This window comes from Mobula hypostoma, chromosome X2 (assembly GCF_963921235.1).
Source record: "Mobula hypostoma chromosome X2, sMobHyp1.1, whole genome shotgun sequence".
Taxonomy (NCBI): domain Eukaryota; kingdom Metazoa; phylum Chordata; class Chondrichthyes; order Myliobatiformes; family Myliobatidae; genus Mobula; species Mobula hypostoma.
In genome coordinates, this window is record NC_086129.1 from 46303235 (window position 1) to 46330389 (window position 27155).

The 27155-nt window shown below is 40.7% G+C and overlaps 1 protein-coding gene across 3 annotated transcripts; it reads right to left on the minus strand.

Moving 5' to 3' along the window:
• hinfp (histone H4 transcription factor) lies at nt 1-25629 on the minus strand. Of its 3 annotated transcripts, none has more exons than XM_063038566.1 (11): nt 25392-25629; nt 24134-24378; nt 20718-20899; nt 15519-15745; nt 14473-14584; nt 13762-13914; nt 13235-13312; nt 11337-11457; nt 6880-7018; nt 3827-3951; nt 1-1022 (listed from the first exon to the last, which is right to left on the minus strand). In XM_063038566.1, exons 2-11 carry the CDS (start codon nt 24151-24153, stop codon nt 515-517), a joined length of 1665 nt encoding a protein of 554 aa, XP_062894636.1. In that variant the 5' UTR covers nt 24154-24378; nt 25392-25629; the 3' UTR covers nt 1-514. The 3 variants fall into 3 exon arrangements, with proteins under 3 accessions (XP_062894636.1, XP_062894635.1, XP_062894637.1); XM_063038565.1 differs by having other exon boundaries at nt 25318-25629; XM_063038567.1 differs by lacking the exon at nt 13235-13312 and having other exon boundaries at nt 25318-25629.
• Nucleotides 25630-27155: the final 1526 nt, after the last annotated feature.

A 27155-nucleotide genomic window follows, 5' to 3' on the forward strand; every position in this document is an offset into this window, starting at 1 on the left:
CAGTGGTTCAATGAATTTCCAGGACAAAACTCTGCCGTTTCTTTGTGTACATCAACAGGGGGCACAAGAACAATTTCTACACATGGGAGAGGTACAGATATTTTAGAATTATCTGCAATAAAGGAACTGTAGGACTTCAAAAAAGTGCATTTTATTAAAATTACCACCAGTAGACTTTTACACAATAAAAATCATTATTCTGGTGAAAGAAAACTGTATTTGTATTGACACTGTATGTCAGTCAAAATCTACTTTGAATAGATTTGTTTGAGTTAATGATTGTAGCATAATTGAGAGCAGGGCCTGTATTGCTCCTGGCAATGGTTGAGATCAACATAATCATACGCTTATATTCACGGGGCTACATTAAAAAGAGACATTGATGTCTGTAAATATATCAATAGCAGCAGGCCAACCCACAAAGCATCACATGTTCCGTATATTTGCTTCTAAATTAGTCAGACTAAGACAAAAACAGCTATCAAACACACACACCCCATCTGATTAATTAGTACTAGCCAATTATTTCAATGCCCAATTCTTCTGCAGTCTTTTCTATGTTGTCAGTGGAGGCTTCCTCAGTCTCCATGTTAGTAATTGACGCAGTCCTCCCTGGGCTTTGTGCATTGGTCAGAACGTAGTAAACGGTTTCATTCTCTCCATGTTCATTTGTCCGATTGGCCACTCGGATGATGGGGCTTTCATTTGAGTCACAGGAGACTAACGGCGATTGTCGGGAATGTTCCCCATCGACAGCATCACCATAATTGCAGTGATCCGTGCATTCACTGACACAGCAGTCAGGGCTGTGCTTTTCCACCCCCTGGTCCTCGCTATTTGATTCTTCCACAGGCTCCAGTATAATCCCTCGTAGGTTAGCTTCGGACAAGACCAAACTCTCTGATACGCCGTCTAAGCGACCCTCATGCTTTTCCCGGTCTTTCATTAGTTGTTCAGTCAGTTCAACACTCTCATAACGTACCAACTGCAGTCGCATGTAGCCATCTTCATGTTCTTTGTATCTAAAGTTAAAAGTTAACGATTAGAATTGAACAATGATTACCCTGGGGTGACACATGGATGCAATCATGAATACTTCATTAGGAGTTTGGGGAGATTACAAACACTTACAAATTTCTACAGACACACTAATGAGTAGAGGCTCATCGGGGAGGAAGTACAGAAACCTGAAGACACACGCAACATTTTAGGAACAACTTCTTCCCCTTTGCTATCAGACTTCCGAACTGTCCATGAAAACTATCTAACTATTTTGCTCGCTTTTGGAACTATTCATATTTCTAATTGCAACCTATAGTTTTTTAAAAATGTATTACACTGTATTACTGCCACAAGACAACTCATTTTATGGCATATTTTAGTGACAATAAACTTGATTCTGATCCTGGAGTTTCCACCTATTTGGAACATCCTCTCCACATCCACTCTATCCAGGCCTTTCAATATTCAATAGGATTCAAAGAGGTTCCACGCTCACTTTTCTAAACTCCTTCGAGTACAGGCCCAGAGCCAAACACTCCTCACTTATTAACCATTTCATTCCCAGGATCATTCTCATAAACCTCCTCTGGACCTTCACCAATGCCAGCACATCCTTTCTTAAACAACAGAAAATCTGTGGATTCTGGAAATCCAAGTAACACACACACAATGCTGGAGGAAATCAGCAGGCCAGGCAGCGTCTATAGAAAAAAGAAGTCAATGTATTAGGCCAAAACCCTTTGGCAGAAAACCCTTCTTAGATAGGGGGTACAAAACTGCTCACAATACTCCAAATGTGATCTAACCAATGCCTTATAAAGCCTCCATATTACATCCTTACTTTTATATTCTAGTCCTCTCAAAATTAGTACTAACATTACATTTGACTTCCTTACCATCAACTCAACCTGCAAGTTAACTTTGCAAGGAATCCTGCACAAGGACTCCCAATCCCTTTGCACCTCTAATTTTTGAATTTTCTCCCATATAACCATATAACAATTACAGCACGGAAACAGGCCACCTCGGCCCTTCTAGTCCGTGCTGAACACTTACTCACACCTGGTCCCATCTACCTGCACTCAGCCCATAACCCTCTATTCCTTTCCTGTCCATATACCTATCCAATTTTTTTTTAAATGACAAAATTGAACCTGCCTCTACCACTTTCTTCACCACCCTATCCACATGAGATTCCATCTTCAGGGAACTATGCACCATTATTCCTAGATCCCTCTGTTCTACTGCATTCCTCAATGCCCTATCATTTACCATGTATGTCCTATTTTGATCAGTCCTACCAAAATGTAGCACCTCACATTTATCAGCAATAAACTCCATCTGCCATCTTTCAGCCCACTCTTCTAACTGGCCTAAATCTCTCTGCAAGCTTTGAAAACCTACTTCATTATTCACAACTCCACCTATCTTAGTATCATCTGCACACTTACTAATCCAATTTACCACCCCATCATCCAGATCATTAATATATATGACAAACAACATTGGACCCAATACAGATCCCTGAGGCACACCGGCTAGACACCACCCTCCAATCTGACACACAGTTATCCACCACTACTCTCTGGCGTCTCCCATCCAGCCACTGCTGAATCCATTTTACTACTTCGATATTAATACCTAACGATTGAACCTTCCCAACTAACCTTCCATGTGGAACCTTGTCAAAGGCCTTACTGAAGTCCATATAGACAACATCCACCGCCTTACCCTCGTCAATTTTCCTAGTAACCTCTTCAAAAAATTCAATAAGATTTGTCAAACGTGACCTTCCACGCACAAATCCATGTTGACTGTTCCTAATCAGACCCAGTCTATCCAGATAATTATATATACCATCCCTAAGAATACTTTCCATCAATTTACCCACCACTGACATCAAACTCACAGGCCGATAATTGCTAGGTTTACTCTCAGAACCATCTTAAACAATGGAACGACATGAACAATACGCCAATCCTCCGGCACCATCCCCGTTTCTGTCAGAGCCCCTGCTATTTCTACACTAACTTCCCTCAAGGTCCTAGGGAATATCCTGTCAGGACCTGGAGACTTATCCACTTTTGTATTCCTTAAAAGCACCAGTACTTCCTCTTCTTCAATCATCATAGTTTCCATAACTACCCTACTTGTTTCCCTTACCTTACACAATTCAATATCCTTCTCCTTAGTGAATACCGAAGAAAAGAAATTGTTCAAAATCTCCCCCATCTCTTTTGGCTCCACACATAGCTGTCCACTCCGATTCTCTAAGGGACCAATTTTATCCCTCACTATCCTTTTGCTATTAATATAACTGTAGAAACCCTTGGGATTTATTTTCACCTTACTTGCCAAAGCAGCCTCATATCTTCTTTTAGCTTTTCTAATTTCTTTCTTAAGGTTCTTTTTATATTCTTTATATTCCTCGAGCACCTCATTTACTCCAAGCTTCCGGTATTTATTGTAGATCTCTTTCTTTTTCCGAACCAAGTTTCCAATATCCCTTGAAAACCATGGCTCTCTCAAACTTTTAACCTTTCCTTTCAACCTAACAGGAACATAAAGATTCTGTACCCTCAAAATTTCCCCATTTAGAAAATAGCCTACGCTTTTATTCCTTCTACCAAAGTGTATGACCATACACTTCCTTACACTAATCCATCTGCCACTTTCTTGTCCAGTCTCCTAACCTGTCCAAGTCCTTCTGCAGATTTCCTGCTTTCTCAATACCACCTACCCCTCTATATATCTTTGTACTGTCCACAAAGCCATCAATTCTGTTAAGGAGTATAAATGGCATCAAATGAAATAGATAGCAGACCTGAACCGGGGGTGACCCGAGGGCCACTTGAACTGATGCTTCTTCCTGAGGTGCACGGTCAGATTGTTCCCTCTTGTGAAACATTTGTCACAAACATGACATTTGTATCTGGGTTCCAAATCCCCCTGAAAAGGCCAAAGTCATAATTAACTCAATAACCTAACTTGAGCCATTCAAAGACAATATCTACACAATGAAAAAATTTTGCAACACTCAAAGAATAAATGACTATCAGCTTTTAATGATGCAAAAGAGTAATGGACTACATGTGTTCCTGACACTCTTGGAAATGGGCTTTTAAAACAAAAGCTTGAAATATTTAATTTAATATGCAGTTCAAAACCAATGAATTGATGTTAATTTTCTAGCAGATAAAAATTAAGTATGTGAGAAAACTGTTGTCTCAAGAATACTCTCGTCAGCCTCAGGGCTGGGTTGACAAGTTCAAGACATGACCTTTCAACAATGAATAGCAAAGGAAAGTCAATGCAAGAGGAACCCCATCAATTCCATTCTTGCTCATAAAGTAAAAAACTCAAGCCTGGATATACCAGATTAATTTCTCTCCCCCCACCCTCCAATAACCCATGAAGAACAGTATGCCATCAACAAATATTTCCAATTAATGGCCTTTATGTTTGCCAAGAGTATCATCATTCTACTGCAGAGGCACCTGGTTCCAATTTTCTGCAGCAGTAATCAATAACACTGATATAAAGGCCCCATAACAGGAATCATCCAACACACTGCGGATGGTGTAAAAACTGTTGGAGTGGTTTGATAGAGTTCACCTTGAAATCATGGAGGCGTTTGATAGTATAGATATGCAAAAGTTGTTTCATCTTGCAATTCTAGAAACAGTACCTTAAATAAGATAGTCACTCATCAACACAACAATGAATTCAAGAAAAACTTCTTTACCTGGAGTGTAGTTATGATGTACTCTTCACTGCAGAGGGATTAGTGAAGAGCACAGAAATGTTTAAGGAGAAGCTGTATAAAATATATGCAGTAGAAAGAAATAGTAGGAGACTCAAGAGCGGATAGGAGGACATATACATTAGCAGAGCTTTGCTGGAGTGAATGACCTGTTTCTGTAGAGAGAATTAAAATAGAAATAGGCCATCCCATTCCAGATAGAATACACTATCCATTTCCTGCAGGAAGACTGACACTGCAGATGACAAGTATGTATCTATACATACAAGAGTAAAATGATAACGAGGGAGAGGGTGGGACTATTCAAGGATAAAGGGGGGAACATTTGCTTGGATGCAGAAAATGTGAGTGAGGTACTTAATGAGTACTTTGCTTCAGGATTTACCAGGAAAAGGATATGGAGGACCAGGAGATCAGTACTGAGTGTATAAATACGTTAGGGCATTTAGAGGTCAAGGTGGAAGAAGTGTTGGGCCTCCCAAGGAGTATCAAGGTGGTTAAGTCCCCACGGCCTGATGGAATTTACCCCAGGTTATTGAAGGGGGCAAGAGACGAGTGCTGAGCCTTTGACCAGTATCTTTGTGTCCTCTCTAGACACAGGTGAGGTCCCGGAGGACTGGCGAGTGGCTAATGTTAGACTTCTATTTAAGAAGGGAACAAGGGAAAACCCTGGGAACTATAGACTGGTGAGTCTCACATCAGTTGTAGGAAAATTGCTGGAGAAAATTCTTATGTATAGGAAAAATGAGCATTTAGAAACCCATGGTTTTATGTTTGGCAGGTCATGCCTTACCAGCTTAGTTTTTTGACAAGGTGATGAGGGTAGGGCAGTGGATGTTGTCTGCATGGATTTTTAAGGCATTTGACAAAGTCCCTCATGGGAGGCTAATCCAGAAGATTAAGATGCCTGGGATCCGCTGCAAATTGTCTGTTTGGATTCAGAACTGGCTTGTGCATAGAAGACAGCTGGTAGTGGTTGAAGAGACTTATTCAATTTGGAAGTCTGTGATTAGTGGAGTTCCACAGGGATCTGTGCTGTGACCTCTGTTCTTTGTAGTGTATTTAAATGTCCTGGGTGAAAATGTAGATGGGTGGGTTAGTAAATTTGCAAATGATACCAAGATTGGTGGAGTTGTGGATAGTATTGAAGACCAGCAAAGAATACAGCACGATATAGATCATTTGCAGATATGGGGTGAGAAATGGCAGATGGAGTTCAACCCAGATAAATGTGAGATGTTGCAGCTCGGTAGGGCAAATGCAAGGAGGCAGTACACTGTTAAGGGCACGATCCTGAACAGTGTTGCTGAGCAGAGAGATCTTGGGATCCAAGTTCATAATTCCTTGAAAGTGGCTACACAGGTCAATAAAGTAGTTAAGGGGGATTGTGTTTGGGGGGAGGGGGGCAGGATTGTGTGGAGGGAGGGGGAATGCTTGCTTTTTATTAGTCGAGGCATTGAGTTCAACAGTCAAGAGGTTATGTTGCAACTTCATAAAACTCTGGTTAGGCCACATCTGGAGTATTGTATACAGTTTTGGTTGCTCCACTATAGGAAGGATGTTGAGGCTTTGAAGAGGGTGCAGAAGAAATTCACTGGGATGCTGTCTGGTTTAGAGAGCATGTGCTATCATGACAGGCTGGATAAACTTGGGTTGCTTTTTCTGGAGCCTTGGGAGGCTGAGGGAAGATCTAGAGGTTTACAAAATTATGAAAGGCATAGATAGAGTGGACAGAGTGCATCTGTTTCCCAGGGTTGAAATGTCTAATACCAGAGGGCATACATTGAAGGTAAGGGGGTAGGTTCAAGGGGGATGCGAGGGGCAAGTTTTTTTACTCAAAGTGCTGGATGTCTAGAATGCACTGCCTGGTATGATGGTACAAGCAACTACATTAGAGGCTTTTAAGAAATTTTGGATAGGCACATGGATATAAGTATAAGATGAAGGGATATGGACATGGTGTAGATAGGAGGGATTAGTATTCTGGTGTTTTTGATTTGCTTTTTAAGCTGGTTCGGCACACCATTGTGAGCCAACTGGCCTGTTCTTGTGCTGTACTCTTCATGCTCTAATTCACACAACGCAGAAGTGCTGCGCTCTCTTCCCCTACTCACCTCATGTACTTTCCTGTAGTGGGACTTGATAGAATATTGGGACCGTGCGCTGAATGTACAACCTGCAAACTCACAGCGGTAGGTCGGATCCTCACTGTGGGTGTCCAAATGTTTCCTTAGATCCACCAAGTTCTTGCAACTAGGTGAAAACAAATTACAGTGACCTTCTCAATTTTCTAACGTTTCCAAATTACATTTGAAAATTACAGGAACAAAACTGGTTTAGTGATTTGCCTTAAGGGCATTTTTACTTTAAGATACAGTAATTTTACTTTGGGGATGGGGAGGAAGGAGATGGCTCAAAAGCAATCTTATTAATAGCCGACCGGTGGTGTAGTGGCATCAGCACCAAACTTCAAGGTGAATGGTCCTGGGTTTGAATCTGGCCGGCTCCTTGCACTCTTTCCATCTGTGCTGAGTAGAGTGTCAAGCCAGCAACTCGGCTTCATAAAAAGCAGATAAATGCTATACAAATGGCAAGGTTGGCACCCGATGTGCCACAAGGTGTGGAAAGGAACAACAACAAGCTATATACATTGAAAGATGCGTACTTCATTTTATTCTAAAGATTAAAATGGAGAAATCAGAAGGAAATTCCTTCAACTGCAGAGGTCTACTGTGACTGTTTCGTAGACCATTGATCAGCAAAGAAACTAAAAGTGACATCTGTAAATGGAACAGAATAGTCAACATCAACTGTCACAGTTTTAAGAGAATTGGTCCAAAATTGGATAATTAGGAAACTTTATGTAATTAATCATTTTCAGTGTTGATACTCCAGCAGGGAAAGCAATAATGCTTAATTAAAAACAAAATACTGGAAAGACACAAGAGACTGCAGATGATAGAATATGGAACAAAAATTGCTGGAGGAACTCAGTGGGTCTGGTAACACTTGTTGAGGGCAATAAAAACAGTTTCTCTTTCCACTGAACCAACCTGACCTGCCGTTAAGATTCAACATAAAGACCAGCATCAGAAAATTTATTTATTTATTTTTTAGAAACATTGGAGTTCTTCCATCCATTCTTTACTTTTTTTTCTGCAACTTAAAGCCAACTGATTTCCTTTAGCTCTAGCACTGTTTAACCTGAGATGTTAACTGTTTCCTTTTCCAAAGTTGCTGATTGACTTGCTGACTGCTTCTAGCATTTTTTATTTTATTTCCGATTTCCAGCATCTGCAGACTTTGATTTTCAAAAAGTAATGTAAAACCTTTTTCAAATACACAGAGAGTGGTAGATAAGTGGAGCAGGCTGCAGGAGGTAGTGATGGAAGCAGATATATTAGTGGCATTTAAAAGGCTTTTAGATGGACACATGAATATGTGGGGAAATGGAGGGATACGCATCACGTGCAAGCAGAAGAGATTTATCAGAATCAGGTTTATTATCATTGTCACGGGATGTGAAATTTGTTAACTTAGCAGCAGCAGTTTAATGCAATACATAATGTAGCAGAGAGAGAAAAAATAATAAATAAGTAAATTAATTACAGTATACATATATTGAAGAGATTTAAAAACATGCAAAAAACAGAAATACTGTATATTTTTTAAAAAGTGAGGTAGTGTCCAAGGATTCCATGTCCATTTAGGAATCGGATGGCAGAGGGGAAGAAGCTGTTCCGGAATCGCTGAGTGTGTGTCTTCAGGCTTCTGTACCTCCTTCCTGATGGTAACAATGAGAAAAGGGACATGCCCTTGGTGCTGGAGGTCCTTTAAATAATGGACGCTGCCTTTCTGAGACACCGCTCCCTGAAGTTGTTCTGAGTACTTTGTAGGCTAGTACCCAAGATAGAGCTGACTAGATTTACAACCCTCTGCAGCTTTTTTTGGTCCTGTGCAGTAGCCCCTCCATACCAGACAGTGATGCAGCCTGTCAGAATGCTCTCCATGGTACAACTATAGAAGTTTTTGAATGTATTTGTTGACATGCCAAATCTCTTCAAACTCCTAATGAAGTATAGCCGCCATCATGTTTGTCAAATTCATCGTGGCCATTGGGCCTGTTCCTGTGCTGTATCAATCTTAAAGGAGGGCAGCATTTAAGAAATAGCGAGGACAATAAATTCAGATATATTAAAGAAATGTTGAGGACCTGAGCACTTTACAGGATACAATCAAACTAAATAATTAAACCTTCAGTGCAAGTAGTAAACATAAAGTGGGTAAAATAAATATAGGAAAGTATATGGTGAAATTGAAGTGACCAAAAAAACTACAGTAAAGATATTAACAAAAACATCCGAACAACAGTAAAACTTGATACTAGCAAACAGGAAACAGGGTTAATAAATGAAGAGAAGGTGACTGGTTAAACAAAAGTGGTAGAAGTATTTTGCCTTACTCTCAGAGGTAATGGAAACTGGGACTGCAAAATAAGTGCCAGATGGTCAAATATTAAGATAATCAATTGTTCATCCAATGCTCCCGAAGGAAGCTGCAGAACAAAGCAGCAAAAGTTCTCTAAATATTCTGAAAATAGTGCGCATGCGCCGGTCGTGCATGCAGCCTGTTACAGCCATTCCGACCAGTATTCTTACATTTTAACTTACGTTATTTTTTGTATTTTTTTTTCACAGTAGCACGTTGAAACTTCACCCTCTCTAACATGCTGGCAGAGAGAGTTTTATTTGGGTTTTTAGCGCTGGAAATAGTTACATTCCGACACGTCTCATTAGCGGGACAGAAGCATGGTCGCATTGTGTATTCCAGGGACCAGCTGACTGAGCTTATGCTGGCCGGTTTAGCGAGCAGAGCGGCGGACACCCCTGCTGAAATCTGGAGGAAAACACACAGAGGATGCAGAGGGAGATCACAAAGGACCGGATCGAGACAACAGAGACTTATGGAGAAGAGGAGTTCAGTGGGTAATAAAATGGACGAGTTCACGGCGCTAGCCAGGTGTCAAAGAACATTTCGGGACTGCAGTGTTATGTGTTTCACTGGAACGGGGCTGCACGAGGACATACCCGATCAAAACTTCTCCATAGACGGCTTCCAGACCATTCGGGCTGACCGGAAGTGCACTGAGAGCGGTAAGTATAAAGGAGTTGGGTGCTTACTGTTCTGGTTAACAACGGATGGTGCAATCCGGGTCATATTACGATCGAGGAACGTGTTTGTAGACCGGATATTGAACTTTTTACTGTTGGACTTCGGCCATATTCCACCGAGATACAACACTGGGCGGCACGGGAGGTTGTTCCTGCCTGTGGCCATTGAACGTGCAGCTCCTCCCGTGGAGGGTCAGACACCCTGAGCCAATAGGCTGGTCCTGGACTTATTTTCCATCTGGCATAATTTGCATTTTGTTGTTTGATTGTTTGTGGTTTTTGTATTGCTATATTTATGCTCTATTCTTGGTTGGTGCAGCTGTAACGAAACCCAATTTCCCTCCGGATCAATAAAGTATATCTATCTATCTAATTAGTTACCATGCCAATGGGAGATAAATGTACAATAATTTTTCAAATGCAAACCAATGAAATTATCAGCAGTTTACATGTTTCAAAATTGGCAACAAGACTTAAGAGATGAAATGACTTAACAAAATATTTTAACAGTGTGTATTCTGTAAAGGTAGGTCAGGAGCTCAACCAAGATAGAACTGAAATGAAACAGTCCTAAAGAAATAATTAATGTAGTTTACATGGAGTTTTAAACACTACTTGATTAAAAAAACAATTGTAATGGAGCATATTATTAAGGGAAATATAGACACAGCGGTATAGGATAAAGGGTAGTTTCTAAAATTAGAAATGTGTGTTTTGTACCATTGTGTCATTAGGAACCTTACATTGTTCATTTCCAACTAATGATCTGCATTTGGAAGTTAAGGGTAGTTTTAAAGTTGCTGATCATTCCAAATGAGATTGTGGCAAATTGTGATAAGAAATGTGGAAAAGACAATGCTAATTTCTGGGCAAATAGATGGCAAATCGCACTGCAATGCAAGAAAATATTGAATCAGAAACAAGAATGGGCAAAGCAATTACAAACACACTAAATGATACTATTTCTTTTGGAATATATATATATATATACAAGGATATATATTTTGCAAGCATTCCAAACTTATTGACTTCCACTGCAGCTCTCTGCCACTGGACATCACATGGAATTGTTCAGCACTTGCATGAGGTGGAGAAGAAACTGCTCTCAGATCTTAAGCCAGATCAGATCCTCGCAATGTAAAAGTACAAGAGTCAAGTCCAAGAGTTATGATAGAATACAATGAGACAAGTTCTAATGAACTGCTTCCACTGGGTGGTGAAATGGCAACTGAGGATATCAACACTGACCAACAAGTATTAACATTTCACTAAATGGGAAAATCCAGACCAAATTATCTCCAAGGGAAAGGAGAATGAAGAAGATCTGGGGATTGGGGGTGAGGGAGGGAGGAAAGAGGAGGAGTGGACAAGAAAACCCAAAATTTTAACTCTACACAAACCTGTATTCACAGTATTCACATCTGAATGGTTTTTCGTCACTATGGCGGAACTTGATATGGTTCCGCAAGGCAGATGGAGCTGGACAGGTCATATCGCAAAATGGGCACTTGTAATAATTCACTAGAAAACAAAGACATTTAATTCAAACCCAAATATGAAGGACACACCACTGTTCAGTAGTAACCTAGGGAGCTTAGTCTAAAGCACGATTCATATCATCTACGCTAAAAATATTGTTTCAATAGTTCTGAAACTTGCTATCCATTTTAGAACAAAAGTTATCATTCCTAACTGCTTGAGGAATCTACAGAAAGAAGTGCATAATAAATGCTTTGGAATATCAATGAACTTAGCTCCAACTTTCAGGGACCAGGAAGACTTTGATCAATGTCTCCAATGCAGTCCTTTAACTTCAACAAAGAGCCAGCTCCTTATTAGCGGGAAACTTAAGAGTACATCTATGGTGACAGCAGTCTTCCAGCCTCGATTTTGCAGCTATAATGACAAATCTGGAAGATGGCACCAGCAAACAATGCTACCAAAGGTGACGTCCTCAAGATGGTCACAAACCTATCCTTTCACTTCTTTTCATTTCAGATATGGTAATATTACTTATTAAAACCTGTAATCTGGTGGTGTGATTTTGGGTCAATCAGGCAATCCGGCACTTTGCTGTCTCTGAGGGGGTTCCACGAGGCTGTGAGCAAAACATACTACATGGAGGATAGGAAGCCAGGAGGCAGGGCCTAGGCCCATGACTGACAACCTCTCGACGATTAAAGCACCTAGGAAGACTGAAACCATTTAGGTGAGTGCGGAAGGCAAGTGTTTAGCACTGATTGCCAGCCTCTCGCTTGCTTCTGCTGGAGAAAGTGTCTGCATGTGGCAGTCTTTCGCTTGCCGCTCCCAAGGGAAGGTCCTTGCGTTCGATGGTGTTAGCAGATGGAGCTGGAGCAGGGTTCAGTCGACATGGATTGCAGATTTAGATTCAGTTTTTAAATGACGTATTCCATTCCTAGTTTGAGCTGCTCTTTTTTTGTTGCTCCTATTGGGCGACTTTTGAATCCGGTGGCCTGTAAGTGATGAACGCTGGGCTGAACTGAAATATGCGTTTTGTGTTTTATATTGTGTTTTTTTTATTGTTTTATTTTGTTGCCGTTTGTGCAATTTTTTTTTGCGCATGGGGGGTAGTGAGGGTTGATGTTTGAACAGGTTTGTTCCATGGTTCTGCTTTGTTTCTTGACCATTGGTGGGGGAAAAAATTTCAGGGTTGCATACTGCATACTTACTTTGATAATAAATAGAACTACACAGGTGAAGTTGCTATGTAAAACTCTGGAGTTGCTGTCTGTGAAACAACCGTCAAAATTGCATGGTTCTGCAGCATTCCCATACACCAAGGAAATTTTTTTTATATTTACAAACTAATATTGTTGCTAAATACCCTGAACCAAGTAAATTATTTTGCTTGTTGGTGTGCGTAATTCAATGTTGTAATAAGATTTCCAAAACAATTTTAGAAAATATTATATTTTAAGGTGTATATTTTAATCATTTTTAGCTCTGTAAAATGCTTAAAACAAAAAACATTGTGCTTCTCCCCCTCCCATTTTATATCACAATATATAAAATACGAGCACCAGGTATCCTCCTAAACCAATGAGAAAAATCAACTCTGCTGCAGGGATCTGTGTGGACAGCTTTCTCTGGAAAGGTTGAGAGCACAGTCGATCACAAAATCAAGAGGTCTGAGAATTTCTAAGAGGGAGGTTGTTACTGGAACAACCTAAATGTTGGAGCACCACACCCCCCCCATAAAAAATGATATCAATAAAAGATATTCGTACAACAGAACCCTAATTGGAAAAAGTTAGAAACAGCATGAAACTTGACTTGCCATGATGCCGCATGTGATCTCTGAGCAGCCTCTCAGTGGCGAATCTTTTAGAGCAGTGGGAGCATTGAAAGCGTTGGTCTAGTGAGACAGAACAAAACCTTGTGATAAGCAATTCTTATAGCAATAGGTTCAGCTCTGTAAAAATAGACATTCACATGTGCCTTTATGAAGTTGTATCTAGGTCAATGACATCAAATGACATGAAGTCACAACCCAGTTTGAAGTATCTGGCTTTATATTAAAGTCAAAAGTAAATAACTTCTACAGGATACGGCCACACAAGGGCAATGAATATTGTTAACTCTATTTAACAAGTCCTAATTGGAGTTCATGTCCTGAAGTACTTTGCATTGTGATTGTGTTGTGGTCAGGAGCTGTGTTACATACAGTACGTTGTTTCAATGTTCAGACCATGCTTTGAGTAACGTAAGCCTGCAAAGTAACTCCGCTTCATAGTCAGTAATCTTGATCTGTGAAAGTGTTTAAAATAATAATCTCTGAGAGTATTCCCAAAGCATTTTACTTACATTCTGTTGCCATCTGCCTGCGTATGTGATCAAAGAATTTGGTATTGCTGGCAAACATCCCTCCACAAGTTGGACATGCCACTACTTTCTCTTGAGTGTGACTACGCAGATGTTCTCTTAATTTAAATTTCACTTTGAATGTTGCTTCACAATCTAAAAGCAGAAAATGGGCAATGAATAGCCAAAAACATGATTATGTAATCATAATCAAAGGTCTGCAAAGTAACTAAATAGTAAGTAGCAGATGTTTATCAGATCCCAAAGTTCCTTTATTCCATCACTGTCAATTACTTTAAGGAAATCCTGAGTCTTACCCAGCCACTATTCAATTTTCTGTATCAAAACATGCCAATATTAGAATCTTCTCCATTAGATATGATGAAAACTTGCCATTTCACCCCAAAGCCACAACTCAAGTCAACAGAATTCATGAAACCCAACCATCTGTGGTACAAATCAACCACATTTATTTTGCCTTTCCTAATTACTTGGCCCCTCTACTTCAATTATCAGCATTATTTTACAGAATCTTCCATTTCAAATAAAGCCATCAATAGAGAGCAGCAGCTATTAGGATGTCAAGATCTACTGCCCTGTCACAACAAATTTGGAAGTCATGTTAATTTTACAACTTATATGGTAGTTAGGTTTGCTCAGTGAATTAGTGTGTGCAACAGCCTGATGATCAATCCGATGCTAGGAAGGGCTCACCTTTCCAACAGCAGGGTATTATAACATTAGACTCTGAGGTTGCATCACGGTCCGAACACATCCCATGCATGTCCACATGTCTGTAGAACCACTCTGGATTCTCAAAAGTGCTCTAAAAGGAAAACACAGCAATGATAAATTGGAAGGCAACATGGCAAGTGATAAATTATTAACACAATATGCAATCTGTGCTTATCTAACCCTCTAGACAAATCAGGGGAAACCACCTCCCTCTCTCACATATGGAACGTTTTGATTGTTGTTTAGGAAGCAGCGTTTTCCTCCCTCATCCTCACTGAACAGGACTGTGTTGCTGTGGTTACTACAGCTTAAAATGCGATGTTTTCAACAGGATGACTGGTGTGACTGTACAGAGTTGCAGTTTCACAGATTCAGAGTTCCAGGTTTAATCCTGACCACTGGTGCCATGTGAAGTTTACATATTCTGCCTGTGACCACTTGGGTTTCCTCTGGGTGTGCCAGCCTCCATATACCTACCCAAGATGTGAATGTTGGTAGTTATTTGCTCACTGTAAAGTGCCTCAGGTGGGTATGTGAGGGATGGAACCAGACAGAGTTGATGAGAATGTGTGTTGGTGCTGTTCTCTAATATTCTCTTGGTGGAAGACAAACTGGCCACATGGGATGATCAAACTGCTGCGAGCTTGTTCTTGCTGATAACATCCAATGCACCACCACCAGTCTACAGAACATTACACTCAGGGACTTGGACTATGTTTTTTTTTGTGCGCTGCATGTTTACTGCTATGGTAATTAAATGTAATATATGTATGACTGCTAGTACTCTGTTTTGCACCCTGACCCTGGAGAAAAGCTGTTTTGCTTGGCTGTATGTAGTTGAATGACATTGAATTTGAACTTGAGACAGGGTTCAGTGTAAGCTGGGGCTTGATGGGACAGTGTAGATATTGTGGACAAAGGGCTTATTTCCATGTTGTAAGACTGAAAGATTCCACAAGCCGATAGGCAGAATTACAACAAACAAGACTGGATTTGGAAAACAGATTGCTAAGAGGAATTCTCACATCACAGTGCCCCCAGAGACAGATAAAGCTCTCCGGAATTTCTGGAATGATATTACGGCTCTGCCGATCCAATAAACAATGCTCGAGTTCAGTCTGAGCCTGAAGGGTCTGCAGACCCCAGTGCTTAAGCTTCGTGTGGTAGGCGTGAAAATACACATGGCGGATCACATCAGTTGAACTCTCCACGGAGTAGTAGCCACAGTCGGCCCACAGACACTGGTGCTCCTCTAAGAAATAAACAAAATTCACAGTGGGTCAATAGCGGCACAGGTTTAATTGCACAGTGAGAAAATTGCAGGCACAAAAGTTATTAAAAAATGATGCAAATTCAGCACATTATGGGGAAAGAGACTAACATTTCAAGCTGGTCACTTTTCAGATTGTCAATAATGACAGTGTTTCGTATCTCAGCTCCTGCATTCTTTTCCTCTTCCCATCCACATTTAGCTCCCAGTTACATTATCCAGCAGAGATCAACAAACCTTCAGCACCATCACTTGTTTCATTCAGTCTCTTGGTTTTTACCCCACCACACACATTCTGTCTTCTCCAACTCTATAGCTTCTATATTATACCCAACTATTCTTAATTCTCATGAAAGTACACTGACACAAAATGGTGCCTGATTCGCTGAGTAATAAAAATAGAAAATGGCGTGTCTAAATTTTTTGCTACCAAAACAAATAGTTCTCCCAGTTACATCCCAATCTCAAAATATTCTACAGTATTCAAACAAGCATTATTCACATTTCTCTGGTCAAAGTACTTAAAATTGCTGTTTGCTTATGTTTTTAAAATACTGAATTAACATGTAACCACCTCACTTTGATGAGTATCAACTCATCACAAGAGACTATGTTGGAACACATGCAAGTTCATTCTGTTTCTTTAATTGGCCAATCATTTGATTTTGACCTTTATTGCAGCAGAAGATTTGCACATATGAACCTTCTACTCCAATGAAGGAACTTGCATTGCTGCTGATGCTAACTGGATAGAGTAGTTTCCTAAATTGGCTAAATTATAGATTATAAAACTCTGCCATGGATGGGCCCAAGCCCAGATGGGAAAGGAGAAGTACTGGACATGGGCTTAACAACTCCACACTGTAAAAACCCAGAGCCACAGAAACACCAACAGAAGCTCTAAAGACCTCATTTTCCAAGGAAGGATCTTCATCTAATAAGCGTATGAAGTCGTAGTGAAAGCGGAAGCCACAGAGCTGATCAACCTTCAACTCAGGACAGAGGACTCCGGAGAACTGTCAGTGACCTATGCCCCAGTAGGGATGGTGGGCTTAAGAATACTTTATAAGTATTAGGCATTACAAAATAGGATGCTAACATTATAGGGATCCCTTTTTGTATTACTCAGGAATTTGGACAAAGTAAAATTCCTCTAAATCAGCTCCATTAACCATTTATATACACCAATGAAAATATATTTCAATACATTGTACACTGGAGGTAAAATTTAAGCTGCGATTTACCCATTTTCATTAACTGCTTTCAGAGGGTTTGCAATATATTTTGCTCAATGCAGAATCTGAAAATTGTGTAGATTTTTAAAATTTCTTAAACTTGAGCCAATGTATTGGCATGGTTGGCCTGATGTCAGAAGCCACCGGTCATCATCTCACTCTGTTCAAACTCTGATTTCATTCGCTCTCAAAGGTAGAGAATGAAAATGTCAAAGGAATAATTTACATTTGTGACATTACAAGGCCAATCCTGATTGAGAAGTTGCAGAACCTGAGCCTCTGTACCTCCCTCTGCAATTGGATCCTCGACTTCCTAACCAGAAGACCACAGTCTGTGGAGATTGGTGATAACATATCCTCCTCGCTGACGATCAACACTGGCACACCTCAGGGGTGTGTGCTTAGCCCACTGCTCTACTCTCTATATACCCGTGACCGTGTGGCTAGACGTAGCTCAAATAACATCTACAAATTTGCTGACATTATTGATAGAATCTCAGGTGGTGACGAGAGGGTACACAGGAGTGAGATATGCCAACTAGAGGTGTGGTGCCACAGCAACAACCTGGCACTCAGCGTCAGTAAGACGAAAGAGCTGATTGTGGACTTCAGGAAGGGTTAGACGAAGGAACACATACCAATCCTCATAGAGGGATCAGAAGTGGAGAGAGTGAGCAGCTTCAAGTTCCTGGGTGTCAAGATCTCTGAGGATCTAACCTGGTCCCAACATATTGACGTAGTTATAAAGAAGGCAAGACAGCGGCTATACTTTATTAGGAGTTTGAAGAGATTTGGCATGTCAACAAATGCACTCAAAAATTTCTATAGTTGTACCATGGAGAGCATTCTGACAGGCTGCATCACTGTCTGGTACAGAGGGGATACTGCACAGGACTGAAAGAAGCTGCAGAGGATTGTAAGTCTAGTCAGCTCCATCTTGGGTACTAGCCTACAAAGTACCCAGGACATCTTTAGGGAGCGGTGTCTCAGAAAGGCAACGTCCATTATTAAGGACCTCCAGCACCTAGGGCATGCCCTCTTGTCACTGTTACCATCAGGTAGGAGGTACAGAAGCCTGAAGGCACACACTCAGTGATTCAGGAACAGCTTCTTCCCCTCTGCCATCTGATTCCTAAATGGACATTGAAGCTTTGGACACTACCTCACTTTTTTTTTTAAAAAAAAGTATACAGTATTTGTTTTTGGTGAATGCAGCAGGCCAGGCAGCATCTCTAGAAAGAGGTACAGTCGACGTTTCAGGCCGAGACCCTTCGTCAGGACTAACTGAAGAAAGAGTTAGTAAAAGACTTAAAAGTGGGAGGGGGAGGGGGAGATCCAAAATGATAGGAGAAGACAGGAGGGGGAGGGATGGAGCCAAGAGCTGGACAGGTGATTGGCAAAAGGGGTATGAGAGGATCATGGGACAGGAGGCCCAGGGAAAAGGGGGGGGGGGAGAGGGAAGCCCAGAAGTTGGCCAAGAGATATAGTCAGAGGGACAGAGGGAGAAAAAGGAGAGTGAGAAAAAGAATGTGTGTATATAAATAACGGATGGGGTACAAGGGGGAGGTGGGACATTAGCAGAAGTTTGAGAAGTCAATGTTCATGCCATCAGGTTGGAGGCTACCCAGACGGAATATAAGGTGTTGTTCCTCCAACCTGAGTGTGGCTTCATCTTTACAGTGGAGGAGGCCGTGGATAGACATGTCAGAATGGGAATGGGATGTGGAATTAAAATGTGTGGCCACTGGGAGATCCTGCTTTCTCTGGCGGACAGAGCGTAGGTGTTCAGCAAAGCGGTCTCCCACTCTGCGTCGGGTCTTGCCAATATATAGAAGGCCACATCGGGAGCACCGGATGCAGTATATCACCCCAGCTGACTCCCAGGTGAAGTTTTTGCCTCACCTGGAAGGAGCCCTGAATGGTGGTAAGGGAGGAAGTGTAAGGGCATGTGTAGCACTTGTTCCGCTTACAAGGATAAGTGCCAGGAGGGAGATCAGTGGGGAGGGATGGGGGGGACGAATGGACAAGGGAGTCGCGTAGGGAGCGATCCCTGCGGAAAGCGGGGGGGGAGGGAAAGATGTGCTTAGTGGTGGGATCCCGTTGGAGGTGGCGGAAGTTACGGAGAATAATATGTTGGACCTGGAGGCTGGTGGGTTGGTAGGTGAGGACAAGGGGAACCCTATTCCTAGTGGGGTGGCGGGAGGATGGAGTGAGAGCAGATGTGCGTGAAATGGGGGAGATGCATTTGAGAGCAGAGTTGATGGTGGAGGAAGGGAAGCCCCTTTCTTTAAAAAAGGAGGACATCTCCCTCGTCCTGGAATGAAAAGCCTCATCCTGAGAGCAGATGCGGCGGAGACAGAGGAATTGCGAGAAGGGGATGGCATTTTTGCAAGAGACGGTGGGAGAGGAATAGTCCAGATAGCTGTGAGAGTCAGTAGGCTTATAGTAGACATCAGTAGATAAGCTATCTCCAGAGATAGAAAGATCTAGAAAGGGGAGGGAGGTGTCGGAAATGGACCAGGTAAAATTGAGGGCAGGGTGAAAGTTGGAGGCAAAGTTAATAAAGTCAATGAGCTCAGCATGCGTGCAGGAAGCAGCGCCAATGCAGTCGTCACCAACACACCAATGTGTGTTGCTTGAATTTCCAGCATCTGCAGAATTTCTCGTGTTTGCAGTATTTGTTTTTGCAAGTTTTTAAAAATCTATTCAATGTATGTAATCAATTTATTTATTATGTTTTATTTGATTTACTATTATTTTTTCTCTGCTAGATTATGTGCTGCATTGAACTGCTGCTGCTGTTAATAAATTTCACGTCACATGCCGGTGATAATAAACCTTATTCTGATTCTATGGCATAGTTTTGTTAAAATACCTAAAATCAAGACCACAAAAGGCTTTGACCTATTCTACTTCATTCACCAGCACACAAGATACTGGATGAACTCAACAGGCACTATCTACATAGAAGCAAACAATGACAGTTACACACACAAAACGCTGGAGGAACTCAGCAGGTCAGGCAGCATCTATGGAAAAGAGTAAACAGTTGATGTGTTCAGGCTTTACTTTGCCCTGAGCTGCACCTCAAGTTATGTGGCAAGGACTCTGGTCTCAGCTGCCTTACTGTCACTGCTAGATCCTCCACCAAAAACTGGAGTTCTTCTCATCAATTCTCCATCTTTACGAACCCCTTCTAAGCCTCCACATTTAACTTTGAACAGCATTTTAGAACAGTATTTAAAGGAACCATAAAAGTTTAAATTATTAGCTCATTCTAACTGGCCACACAGGGTTAACATCCTGCTGTTACCAGGATTCACAAATTCAAACTAAGCAATATATTTGCAGAAAAATGATCTCATTAACTTGGACAATTAATTTTCTGCCCAGGTATGCTCCTCAGAAAAAGGGAATTAAATTAGATTTGCAGGCTCACAGATGGCACCTGCATATTTTTAAAGTACAGCAGAACATAATAGAAATTTTGAAGACAGCTAATCATTTGTGCCACACAACCAGAACTTAAGAGAAAGGGACAGCCGAATAGCCAAAGGAGCTATGTCTCTGAGTATTGTTCAAATCCAGGTAATACTACCATTAGCTATAAGTAAACGTGTAGCTTTCTGGGTGAGTGTTTTCAGAACTGCTACCGCTCACATCCCCCCCACCCCCCAAGGTTGCCATCATCAGCTCAGTTATTGCACTGCTCACCCCACCTTGTTGTTCAATATCATTTTCATCTCCCTGTATTTGGTCCTGTAAATGTTCCTTTAAATGCCCTGCGATATGATCACTGAAATCTTCCATTCCATATGCAGTGAATCCACACGAATGCCACTCACACAAAAGCACCAGAGAGTCATACTTCATATTCTTTCCGGCCGCCATTACGTCACACCTAGTCAAAGAAAAACACATTTACTGTTAACAGTTTTACCAATACCATGTGACAGCAGATGCAAAGTAAATCTCTGTTAAATTTTATATTAAAGGCAAAAAACAGATCCTGGAAGCTTTCAAAATAGTGACTGCCTTTCTGGGATTTGATAATTCATTCCCTGACTGAAGTTTGTTGAGCAAAGTTTACTTTTACAATTTAGATTATAATCAGTCACAATGAATTAAATAGAAACAGGCAATACCAGTGAACTTTAATTGCTTATTCCAAAGAAACTAACCAAAAGCTCACGTTTATCACAGTGAAGAATTCTTTGAGCCGCAGTTTTCTGTATTGCTCCAAGTGATTGCTGAATCGTCCCAAACTCCAACAATCAGTGAGATATCAGCATTATCTCAAAAGTTAAAGAACTTAATCCATTATATAACACCTTATATGCTCTGAAATCCCAAAGCTATTTTCAACCAAGGAATTATCTAAGGTTGGCCATTCTCAGTTTATAGAACGCCCATCTATTCCAGATAAAACTACAACTGTAAGAATATGTTAAATAATATAAATAACATCCTTCAATGTCTTCAAGTCGATACAATATTAAACTTTCAGGAATCTGTTAATGAGCAAAAGACTAGTTGACAGTACTTTTCACCACCCTTCAAGAAATTTCAAAGTAATACAAATAATGCAGCCAAAGCAATACAGTAGCTCCTGCATTAACAACTTCACTTCTGGAAATCCATCTTCATGCAAATTCTCCCATACTTTTTGAAAGCATTTTTCAAGCTAGTAATAATAAAATGTTTCTTGGCAGTCACTGATGACTGGATGTGGACTGGATATTCCATTTCCTTAATTAGAGGTGGGATTATTCAATGAAAGCAAAGAATGACAGCCAGTGTATGGGTTATTGTAGAAAAATGGTATTTCTGATTTATGGGGAAACAGACTCACAGAGTTCTAAGGAACAAAACTCTTAGGTAACCCAGGGATGGCCTGTATTTTTAATGTATAGTTAACTACAATCTGGAGATTAGAATTTACACTGATAGTTCCTAAAACAGTACAAGACATCCCAGAGAATCTGTCAGTAGTGCAAGAAGTGTAGGGCACTTTATGAAAATCCTAATGGAACCAATAACTTTATAGCTGGGTAGCAACAAAACTAAGTTAGGCAATAACATTACCCTGCAATAAAAAAAAACTCAGCAAGTATTGTATTTCATAGGTCTACAGTGGATTGGATAGTTTAAGTGTCTTTTTGAAGTAAACTGTTTTTTTTAAAATCTAAAAAGTCATACTAGAAATTAGACCCATTACTAATCACAATACAAGATAAAGGGAATGAACTTTCTCCTGCACACTTTAGTGGAAGACAGAGCACAACAAGCAAATATCAGCTAGCAACAATCTCAAGTGAGAGCCTCATCACCTCCCCTTGATGTTCAATGACATCACAGATGCTTCATTCCTCAACACTAACAACCTCTGGGAGAGAGGGAGGGGTTGAAATGGGCTAAAGAAGGGTACTAGTGACCAGAAACTCAGGTGGAAAAGCCACAAAGCTAAAACAAGTCAGTATTGCGATGGAATATGCTTCTGTTGCTCAATGAATGCAGCTTCAATACTTCAGAAACCCAAAACTACTTAGGGAAAAGCAGCACACTTGATTAGTACATCACCTTAAACCTTCACACCCTCACCCGTGGGTACATAGTGGCTGAAGTGTGTATTATTTATAAAATTCACACTGCCATTGCTCATCCTAGGCAACAGCAGCACCTCCCAAACCCACCACTGCAATCACCAAAAGAGGCAAAAGACAACAGCCACATTGGAACATCTCCACTATCCCAAATTTCCCTTTCAAACTGTACACAATTCTAAATTAGAAATGTATCACAATTGGGTTGAAATCCTTCAACCCATTTCCCAGCAGCACTGAACTACCCATAATCAGAAAGATAGCAATTGTAAAGTGGTACCTCAAGGAGAATAGGCAACAAATACAAGCACTGTCCACATGCCTTTGGATTTTATTTTAAAATCAATTAATTTCTAGTAAAATTCTTACTCCCTACTATCACATTACACTGATAAAAATGCTTAGCTTAAAAGTTACACAAGACAAGCCAACTAGTTCTGTCAGAATTCTAATAGAGTAAAATACTTTTTATAAAACATGAACTGAACAATTGGAAGTTTTGTGTTTCTATACAAGGTCTTTGTCACAAGAACATTTCAATCCACATCAAAATATGGTGAAACAATAGGGATTATTAGTTCTTAAATGATGTTGTGGGATAATACAAGGCAAATAAAAGTCTCCAACATACTATACGTCCCTCGGCACATTTTCTGCTATGACATACAACTGTCAATAAGCTATAAATGACCACACCAATTCCTGTCTGATCTGTATCAATCTCCAGCATTGTGTGTGTATTACTCTGGATTTCAATCATCTGCAGAATCTCATGTTTATCAAATGTCTGCTAATAGCCCAAGGTTGTTGGGGTATTTAGTTCTTCTGTCTACAGTACTACGCAATGTCAGAATCAGAATCAGGTTTATTATCACCGGTACGTGACATGAAATTTGTTAACTTAGCAGCAGCAGCAGTTCAATGCAATACATAATCTAGCAGAGAAAAATAATAATAATAAATAAGTAGATCAATCACCCTAATTTTAATATATGGTTTCAGACGGTACAGCCTCCAAAGCCATAATCTCAACATCATCGAGGCTGTCTGGGATTACCTGGACAGACAGCTAAAGTTTGCAGAAGAACTGTGGCAAGTACTCCAAGAGGCTTGGAACAACCCATCAGTTGATCTTCTGATAAAACTGCGTGACAGTTTCGTAAAGAGAAATTATGCAGTTTTGAAGGTACAGGGTGGTTGTACCAAATATTGATTTCATTTAGCTTTATTATTTACTGCTCTTTATAGTTTTTTTTGATCTTTTCATTCCATTATTTTTGAAAGCATCTTCACCTTTAGAGATTTTTTTTTTACATGTGCCTAAGAACTGTACATTAACCTTTATGTAGATATCCCCTTTGTGGCTATAGCAATCAGAGGTTCCTTAATGTCACACAAGGACTCAATATTGTAGAAATGAGTTCTAAGATGTTACACGGAATTCTGTCTATATACTAGTTTTGTGATGCAGATTACTCATTTTATGTAGCTTCTTTAATAAGGAAACAAGTAATTATGTGGAAAATATTTACCCTGCTTTCCTTTTTGCCATTTTGCTTGGTTCAAATCACAATCGACATTCAGTCGCGGTCACTGTACTCTATTGAGTTTGCATCTTCATGCCTGTAGATTATCATACCAGCATACATAACTTGATTTTTATTCACTCATTCTTCCTCTTTCAATCCAAGCAAAGATCTGCAAGTTACTGGTTTGCTTCAACTGATGCTACCAAGTTTATCCAACTTTCCAGTGAGGTTAAGGTTAGATAAATAACCTAAGAAAATAATAGAAAAGACAGTTACTCAATTTGCTGAAGAGTTAAACCCCCAGGTACAGTAAGTAACACAGACTCACATCATATAGAGCTTGCATGCCAGTGAAATTTATAACCATGTTCATTGAAAATGTCCATGTTATTTAACATCTTGTTTCCACCCCGCTATTATGAGATTACGGTATTCTTATTTCTTACTTCATTTCTCAATTTACCTCACCATGGCTTTTGCACTTTGTCTACCTGCACTGCACTTTCTCTTCTGTATTCTGTTATTGATTTTGTACTATCTCAATCTGCCAGATGATATCCAAGCAAAAGTTTTTAATTGCACCCCAGTACACGTAACAATAATAAACTTCTTCTCAAAACAGTAAGATTTCCTTTATATAACAGAGAAATAACATTTATACAGTCAAATGCTTACTCAATGGCCTGGAAAACTGATACTCATCATACACCACCCCAACATAGCTTCAACTAAACTTCTAACAAAACTCTACTTACCCCACCAGTGCCCCTCACCTCACCTTCTCTCCTCCCGCTGACCATCCCTGATCACACCACGATCCTGTTTCACCTCCTTATCTCACATCCCCAAACCTTACGTTCCCTCATCTCCAGAGTTCTTACTCCTCTCCAGCCCTTTACCTTTCCTACTCACCTAGCTTCACCATTCACCTTCCAGCTACCCTCCTTCCCCTCCCCCCCACTTTTTATTCTGGCAGCTTTCCCCCCTTCCTTTCCAGTCCTGAAGAAGGGTCTCGACCCAAAACATCGACTGTTTATTCTTTTTCATAGATGCTACCTGACCTGCTGTATTTCTCCAGCATTTTGTGTGTTGCTACTAATTTCCAGCATCTGCAATTTCTCGTGACCTCCCATCAAATCCCTCACCCTGCCCCCGCATTCCACGATCCTTGACTCACGCACTCTTACCTCCACAGCTCATCGTCCTTCTCCTCACCTCACCCTCCCCGCTTACAGTCCCGTCGCCACCCCCCAATTCCCACCTCGGTCTCAACACTGAGTCGCCACCGGAAGTCAGAATACAGCCACCGCTAATTCCCTCAAGACGGTACAACACTTCCGGTGTACAGAACGCCGGAGCCGCGAACTCGGAGCTGGTCTGTTTCACGGTGTCGTCGGGGATCGCAGCGACTCAGCCCCGGTAACCGCACTAAAGACGGTTGTCGGCGATTGGTCGTATTCACAACCAGAAAGCAAAAGTGGAAAGCGCGACCGGCCGAGGTGTCCAATCAGCAGCTGGCAAGGCGACGTCTCTGATTGGATAAAGCCTGTGGGTCCTACTGGGGAAGAGTCCGAATGGAGTCAGTATTTTAAGCTTTGAGAAAGGTTCTGGCTTTGGTCAGAATGGTAGCAGATACAGGCCATTCAGTTCAACAGATCCATGAAAGTTTTCATATGCAGCGCCAACTTCGTCGACTGTATCAGCATAAGCTTATTCATCTTATTACATTATCTCATTTATATGTTCTACCCTTTTTCATCACTCATCAAAATAATGGCTGATCTTCCACATTCAGAAAATGAAGTTAAATTCAGCAGGTCAGGCAGTATCTAAGAAGGGCAATAAAGAGTCGATTTTTCTAACCAAGACCTTCCCAGTTCTGATGAAAGATCTTAGCTGTAGCCAGGATGTGGGCTACAAATTACAAAGGAAGATGGATGAAGAATCTACTGCTTTCTCCGCATATATGATGAATAAACTATGAGACCTTAATCTTTGTTAAAATTCTTTCCCCCTAGTTTTATTTCAATGGCTTCCTTCACCAGGCCATTGGCATGGCATAGTAGTTTTGTGCCGTCGAAGTCAATCTCCTGTGGCCATTGCAAATGCGATGTTCTGCTGCCGCCAATTTCTCCAGGTAACCCAAACAGATACACCTTCTGTGCTCCTTGATTCTGGTTTCCACCATGTATCCCATCTGGCCAACATAAGCTGCTCCACATTCACAGGAATCCTGTAAATGCCAGCTATCATGAGTCCTGTGTAATCTTTGACCCTTATAATCTCTGAATTGAGCTTCATTATGGGTTTGTGGATGGTATTAATCTGGTATTTCTTCACGATCTTTGTAATGTAATAAGGGCAATGTTATGATAGTTATGGGAGATATCAATATGCAGGTAGATTGGGAAAATCAGGCTGGTGCTGGATCCCAAGAGAGAGAAAATTTGTAGTATGCCTGCAACATGACTTTTAAGAACAGCATGTGGTCGAGCTCATCAGGAGATCAGCTATTCTGAATTGGGTGTTGTGTAATGAACAAGATTTGATTATGAAGCTTGAGGTAAAGGAACCTTTGGGAGACAGTGATCATAATATGTTAGAATTCACCCTGCAGTTTGAGAAGGAGAAGCTAAAGTCAGATGTATCAGAATTACAGTGGAGTAAAGGGAACTATAAAGGCATGAGAGAGAAACTGACTAAACTTGATAGGTAAGGAACACTAGCAGGAATGACGGCAGAGCAGCAACGGCTGGAGTTTCTGAGAAGAATTCGGAAGGTGCTGGATAGACACATCCCAAAGAGGTATTCTAAAGGCAACCACATCTGACAAGGGAAGTCAAAGCCAACATAAAAGCAAAAGAGAGGACATATAACATAACAAAAATTAGAAGGAAGTTAGAGGATAGGGAAACTTTTAAAAACCAACAGGAGGCAACTAAAAAGCCATACGAGTGGAAAAGATAAAATACAAAGGTAAGCTAGCCAACAATATCAAAGATGTTTTTAAATATACAAACGTATA

Bases quoted from the DNA above. Each gene is read 5' to 3' on its own strand.
- hinfp (XM_063038566.1), bottom strand. From the start codon at position 24,153: ATGGCAAAAAGGAAAGCAGG. The intron at 11,458-13,234 runs GCAAGTCAAGTT...TTTGTTTTCTAG, and splicing joins AGATCACATGCGGCATCATG to TGAATTATTACAAGTGCCCA. The intron at 1,023-3,826 runs GTCTGCTATCTA...TTTTAACTTTAG, and splicing joins TCGGGTCACCCCCGGTTCAG to ATACAAAGAACATGAAGATG.